At 46.0% G+C, this 7,166-nt stretch overlaps 1 protein-coding gene across 1 annotated transcript; it reads left to right on the top strand.

The window, feature by feature from the left end:
* Positions 1-800: 800 nt before the first annotated feature.
* On the top strand, positions 801-6,497 carry LOC308495732 (ecto-NOX disulfide-thiol exchanger 1-like; the record flags this gene model as incomplete). The annotated part of the gene is made up of 3 exons (XM_081080718.1): positions 801-965; positions 2,219-2,425; positions 5,929-6,497. The coding sequence occupies exons 1-3, from the start codon at positions 830-832 to the stop codon at positions 6,495-6,497; spliced, it is 912 nt and encodes a 303-aa protein (XP_080936844.1). The 5' UTR covers positions 801-829.
* Positions 6,498-7,166: the final 669 nt, after the last annotated feature.

The raw sequence follows: 7,166 nt of genomic DNA, 5'->3' as shown, positions 1-7,166 counted from the left end.
AATAACTTGCTTCATTATCACAGTGAAACAATTCAGTGTTTATATTGGAAAACTCATTCCTTTTGCCTCCTTCCGTTTTTTACAAAGGGCATAAATTTGTTTTCTTAAACAGGGAATAAAGATTTCAGAAGGGTGGTCAATTTGCTGATTGAATTACAGGAAGAAAGTGTGATTATCCAATAAAAGATACAAATGTCTATAGCTAATTTTATGCCTGCATGTATCTAACTCAGCCATAGTAATTATAATCACTCCTTTTTTATTTTTTTATTTTTTATTTCCTGGGGGCAATAGATTAGGTTGGACTGAATGCATCATTATAAAATAGGCACATGTAAATTGAACTTTCCTAAATCTAGGTCAATTGGATAAGAAGGCTCTTTTGATTAAAGCAGGTTGACAGATTCACAGGATACTTCAACGTTAAATGATATTTCTTCCTCCATTCTGGGTCATAAAGCAGTGTAGGTAACACACCAATGTGAAGAAACAGAAAATCACCTTCACAATAATTGCCGAACTTCATAGTGCATGGGTTTCCTCTTGAATATGTTGTATTCCGTTCTGCCACGTTAATGTTTTAAATAATATAATGTTCTTTTGGTGTAGTTTTTCAAAAGTTCATCTTTTAATTTTGCTTTACCTTTCTGGAATAGCTTCCCATAATGCTATACCTAATCCAGGAGAAATTCCTAAAGACTAGCAAGCATAAAGTCAAATTATCTTTTCGGGAAAATACGAAAATTGATTTCAGATCCTCCAGACATAGTGTTATCTTGTGTACTTTCCAGACTCGATCTGTGTGTCAGGCTTTGATCCAGGCCTCAACATGATGACAGGGATCACCCCCATTAACCCAATGCTACCTGGCCTGGGGCTGGTACCGCCCCCACCGCCAACGGAAGTGGCTGTCGTCAAAGAAATAATCCACTGCAAAAGCTGTACTCTTTTCCCTCAAAATCCAAGTAAGTGACACCTGTTAGAGATGTTTGCTTCTCAATTTAAATTTATTTTTTTTAATATCGTATTGCATTCATTTCCAGATGGGACTCACAATTCTTCCACATCGATACACAGAGTGGGGATCCATTCTGCAGAAGTTCTTTGTTTCTAGGTTAGAACAAACACATGGGGATGTGTCTGGGTGTGTGTCCAAGAGATGAATCAACACCTTGGAAGCAGGATATGTGATTTGGGGGTAGATATCCAGCATGAAGAGTCTTCCACATGCAATGGAAGCATAACTTTTGCTGCAAATGCAGTGTGAAATCTGTGAGCTCTTCCGTACATCTTCACAAATGTAGGAGACAAACTGAAATGTTTTCTTGCTGGATGGAAAATTGAATTAATTTGGCAGTTAGCAATTTGGGATAGGGAGGAGCCTGCATCTCAGAGTTTCTGGGACAAATTGCATTTGCTTGAACGAAACATACATTTGATGAAATAAATGGGCCAGAATTTTTTTATTAGTTTTTTAATTCAGCCTCAGACACTAAGTTTATGGGCTTAAATAGCTAGGACATTTTTTTTCCTATTAATCAGTGTTGCCTTTTTTTAAGTGGACTTTTCAGCAGATTGCTTTAGTAATCTACATATAAACTAGGTAAAATGTTGTGACAGTGTACATTTTATCTTTTTATACAGCCTTTCCCAAACTTAATAGTTTGCTCATTTAAATGTGAATAATAATAATAAAAAAAGCATTTTTTTCAGGCCCAGGCTTTCCCAGCCAAGTAAGTACCATTCTTGCTTTCAGGTCCCAGCCCCACCCTCTGCTTTGCTGTGCCATTATTCCACAACAAGGCAAAGCAGATAATGAACCGAGGTTTTTTTATCATGTTGTCATTTTATCACGCTTTGTACGTTGTGAAGTTTTTCTTTCCCATTCTCTGGGCCCCTATATTATGAAGGAGAAATGAAATTATGCTAACATTTGCTTTCTCTTCATTCACGGGCCATCATAGGCACTCTGGGTGGAAATGAACCCGAAAGGTAAAGAAAGCTTGGGAGGTGGAGGGGAGAGGTACTGAAAATCAGGACAGCCCGCGATCAATGTAAGTTGCTATAGAAATGTATCATGACCCAGAGTGGAGACAGTTACTCTGCAAATTTTATTTTTGCCAGGTGAACCAGAAAAAAAATAATAATAAAAATTAAAAAATAAGAGCTCAAAGAAATCAAAGGCAAAACCCTCTGTTTCGTTGTGCTTAATTATTAGATCTCCCACCTCCGTCCACAAGAGAACGACCTCCTGGGTGTAAGACTGTGTTTGTCGGAGGATTACCAGAAAATGCCACCGAGGAAATTATTCAAGAAGTCTTTGAGCAGTGTGGTGATATCACAGCGATTCGGAAAAGCAAGAAGAATTTTTGTCACATTCGCTTTGCCGAGGAATTCATGGTTGATAAAGCCATTTACCTTTCCGGTACTTTGCATTACATAAGGGGTTTTCTAGGCACTTTGTTATGTTTTATGATGTTAATATGAGTTTATTCCCTCTTGCCTCACCGTTTGGGGCTGGGAAAGGAGGAATTCTGCTTTTCCCTTGGCTGCAGTCTGTGAATATACCTCACGGGACCGCTTTCCCCCTTCCAGTCTCCAGGAATATTCCATCAAGTTTCTAATTAACGATCACAAGTGCTTATTAGATGAAAAGCAATATTATGAAAACTGAGGGCCATTATTATTGAATGTCGTTCTCTGGGGGAATAGAGTCCTCTCTGCGCATAATTTCAGTTTTTCAGAAGGGGTTCACTTTCTAGACATCAGGGGACCCAAATCAAGGTCAGTTCTTTGCAGAAAATCGTCCACGGGCCCTGAGGGAAAACCCAATAGCATCACCCAATTGCCAGTACATTTAGCTTGGTTAATCCCACCCCATGGTGGTCCCTTCTTCTTTGGTGCCAATTTGTATGGGAGATGTTTATAGATGTTGAAATTAGGCTGCCACCACCTTCCACTCTGTATATGAGCAAGTGTATGGAGTCTGTCAAGAAGGCTTTGGCGGAATCTAAGAATTGTGGGGTTGCTATTGACATGTGGCTTTGGAAGGACGTGCTTTTAGATTTAGCTCATTGCCATTTCCTCACACTATCTATCTGCATATTTCAGTCTGTCACTCTGCACACCACCTCCCTATTCGTGAGCCACAGCTAATGCAGGAGGGTGAGAAAAGAATAGGAAAAAAATTAAAGCACATCTGAACATGACTAGTAGGTTTTCTTGCTTTGTGCAGTCAGCCCCTATTGCCATGAAATTCTCTTGCAAACCCCAGAAACCTTGGGGTTATTCCAACAACGCAGAAACTTTCCTGAGCTAGATAATGATACAGAGAACTTTAAAACCCTTGTTCCACTAAAACCCTACAAAGCGAAGAAAAAAAAAATCTGACAGCATTCCAAAATGGAGATGGAAGACAAAACATAGAATGACGATATTGTACAACACCCAAACAGCGATATTTTCCATTTCACATATTCTTGAGCTGTAGCCTCAGAATGGTCCATTAAACAACTTGGGGATTCTGCTGAGTGCCTGGCAATGGGCTTCACATGCCTGGGGCCAGATAACCTCTCTCGGAGACTCCTTTCCCTCATCCTGCAAAAGTGCGATAGTAACTGTACTGCCGCTAGGATTCTTATGCGGAATAAATCAAAATAATGGATATTGCGTGCTGAGCAGGACACTTCAACATAGGGACTGTTCAGTGCGTAAATGGTTGTTTCTAACACCAGTACGCTGATGATGATAAAGAAGGACTGGCTGTTGTTTCTCAGGAACCCAGCCCTGGGAACGTGGGTTCTAATCACAGCTCTACCAATAAAACAATTACTTTCTGCCACCTGATTAAATGAGCTGGTTAGAGTGGATCAAAGCTGCTTTACCACACGGACATAGCACAATGTTCAGACCAGTCAGAGTCCCCATAAGACAGTGCCAAAGATGAACAGGCCCAAATGTTGGCACGTTAAAGGGTCACCTTTACTGATGCCTTGATGTCACATTTCTGCCAGCTCGGACCCTGGCCTGCCAGTCATTGGGACCCTCCATTGCTCCCCCATCTGCCCCTTTTGGGGTGGAGGAACACACAGCGAAGGCCTCACCTCCGGCCTGCCAGCCTGGGTGCATGGGCATCCCACAGCTCTGCCTTGGCCGCCCTGCGGAGGCTGCAGCACCCATCCCAGGAGAATCCGAAAGGCTGATGACCCGGAGGGGCAGGAAGGCGGGAAGCCTGCTCGTCGTGCCTGTGGGCGCCTGCCAGCCAGCCCAGCTGGAAGGCCTGTTTAATTTTAGGAACGTTCACATCTGAAGGCCAAGCTAATTTTAGACTCAGCCTCATCAGGGTCTCTTTTAAGGCCTTAATGATGATGTTTTGGTGAAAGAGAGGGTGCTTTTTGGAATCAGAAATGTCTGCAAAGCAGTGCTCTGGACGTGAGCAAGGGAAAGGTGCTTGGCCAGCTGGGACACTAGCCAGTCCTCGGCCTTCCTGCCAGCTCAGCTCTTATGTATTTGTCACTGTGGCCTGCAGACTTATTAAACCCCATGGCCCACCACCAAGATGCACTCACCTTAGCACTCATTCTGCTCATCTGTGATCTGATATTTGCATTTTTGATAGGTATTGTTATGTCTTCCCATTTTTCGATAACACTGTTGAAACTTAGGAATAAGAGGGTCATAAATGGGAACCAGATGTGAGATCTGTTTCATATTTGTAACTTCTCAAAGGTGTGACTGTGCCCTACTGGGGAGCAGCCAGCCTCCACAGGGATTTTCAGCTGAGTTTCAACCCCAAATGCCACGATAACCCATTGAAATCTACCAGGAGAGCTTGCACACAAGCACTGAGCACCGCACGGCCTAGCATTTCACAGCGGTGTCTTCTTTGCAAAGGCCTTACACAGCAAAAAAACCCTTATTCTGCTCTCTCCTCTGGCTGCCCCAACAGCTGCAGTCCTGCTGGAACTGAATTTACATTTTTAAAATCTGAGGGCCTCAAATGAAAGAGCAAGCTCAAAAGCCAAGTCTTCTTCATTTGCAGTTGGGCCGGCTGTCTGGTTTCAGTTCTGTAGCTGTTGATTTCTCAAATCGAGTTTCTGCTCGCAGTCTTTGTAAGTTGGGTAGCTCAGTCAGTGCCCCAAGACTTGCAGGCCCATGTTTTGCTCTGGCTCTGAGTGCTCCTATGGGTTCCTGCAGCTTCAAAGACAGGGTGGACTGTATATGCAGCGCCACCTGCCAGATGAGGGGCTGCAGGCCTGTAAGGAAGGCAGTGGCGAGGCCTCTGGACTGAAGGTGACACATCCTTCTGCGTGCCCCAGAGGATAAGTAGAAATAGAACAGCATTGCAGTATTGCCCTGGTAATGATGGCTTCTGCAGCTCCCGAGAGAGAATAAAGTGATAGGCTGTGAGGGAGGTGCTGTGGAGCTTACTTTGTAGATCTCTTTAAATATCATAGATACTCTTTATTTACTCCTACACCACCTCCTTCTAAAAAGAATTTAAGACAGCTTATCCAATCAAGTTACAGTAAATTGAAACTATGAAGTGAAGGCCATAAGAAAAAAAGGTAGAGGGGGAAGAAAAAAAGTCCTACATACCAATTTTGTTCTTGAGCTTCCTGGAAGCCAGAGGGAAGAAGGAGTTAGGGTAAGCGCCTGATTTTTGGGATCTTCCTCTTGGTGACATTGCTTAAAGATGGGTAGGTGACCGTCTGAGACACCTCCCAGCAGTCTTTTTATCCCCAGATCTCTAATGCGCTCCACTGGACAATGCTTCCAGGTTACAGGGGAGAAGGATAACTGCTTCCCACCCCGATGGCAAGGGTGCCCTTGGTAAGGGCTGAGCAATTAAGCCAGGGCTCTCCTAGCGCCCTGGGCCACACGGTGCCGCTGGAGACTGCAGTGTGACCAGACTTTCTGTCCTTTCAGGTTACCGGATGCGCTTAGGCTCTAGCACCGACAAGAAGGACTCGGGCCGCCTTCACGTGGACTTTGCCCAGGCCAGGGACGACTTCTACGAGTGGGAATGCAAGCAGAGGATGCGCGCCCGCGAGGAGCGGCACCGGCGCAAGCTGGAGGAGGACCGGCTGCGGCCGCCGTCCCCGCCGGCCATCATGCACTACTCGGAGCACGAGGCGGCGCTGCTGGCCGAGAAGCTGAAAGGTAGGCGGCGCCCTGGCGTGTGTCCTCCCCACGCGCGGGAGCCCCGCGGCTGTCTCTTGTCCCTTCTCGTGCTGACGTCAGGTGAGCGGGACGTCCTGGAAGCCAGACCCCTGCTTGGGACCGAGCGCTGCCCCTCTCCGCGCGCTCCCCACGGCGCTCTGTGGATGTGTGCGTACTGTCCCCGAACACCACTGCCGGGGAGGGCGCAGCAGCGGCACGCCCGCAGCAGGGCCCTGCCTCCGGGCTCCTCTGCGGAGCGGCCACACCTGGCGCCCACACCTGGCGCCCACACCTGTGACCGGGGAGTCACAGGCTTCTGCTGCTCTGGGGAGTGAAGCCTTTCTTCACGCGGGTCAGACACCGCGCTGGGGGCCTTGGGGGACAAGACACACGTGGAACAGTATCCCTGCCTTCAGAGACTGAGTTGAAGGGACTCTCCTCACTCCTGAAGGATGAGTAGCACGAGAAGGTGTCTGTTTCATTTCTTCAGATGTTTGCGGTTCTCCTCTCCCGTGGGTGATGCTGTGAGAGAGAAAAACACGGAGGCTTTAGTGCTGGCCCAGTGAACCACGATGGTGGGAGGGCCAGATCGTGAAATTAGGATGCTGTGTGTGTGTGTGTGTGTGTGTGTGTGTGTGTGGACTTTTTTGTCGTTAGTAATCTAACTTGTGTGACCTGAGCAACATCCGAGCGTTTTACAGGCAAATGAAGGTCAGCCCCTCCTCAGGTTGTGGGGTGTGTCAAGTTTTAATGAGAGTGCACAGGTCCCACTCACTGGCCACACAGAGGTGGCTACAAATGAATGATTAACTGGAATACAAAGCCACTCACGCGACTGTCAACCAAGGTATAAGCGACATGCTTTGGGAACTCAGGAATGAGTGGAGTAAAACGTTAAGGAAGGCGTCAAGAAAGTCGTCACAGAGGAGGTAGCATTTGAACTTCACAGGATGAACAAGATTTTTTTCCCCAGGAAAAAAAAGGGGCATAAAGACATTCTAATC

Source organism: Rhinolophus hipposideros, assembly GCF_964194185.1.
Source record: "Rhinolophus hipposideros genome assembly, contig: HAP1_SCAFFOLD_453, whole genome shotgun sequence".
NCBI lineage: Eukaryota > Metazoa > Chordata > Mammalia > Chiroptera > Rhinolophidae > Rhinolophus > Rhinolophus hipposideros.
Note: the sequence above shows the minus strand (reverse complement) of the source record. Positions and strands in the feature narration are given on the sequence as shown.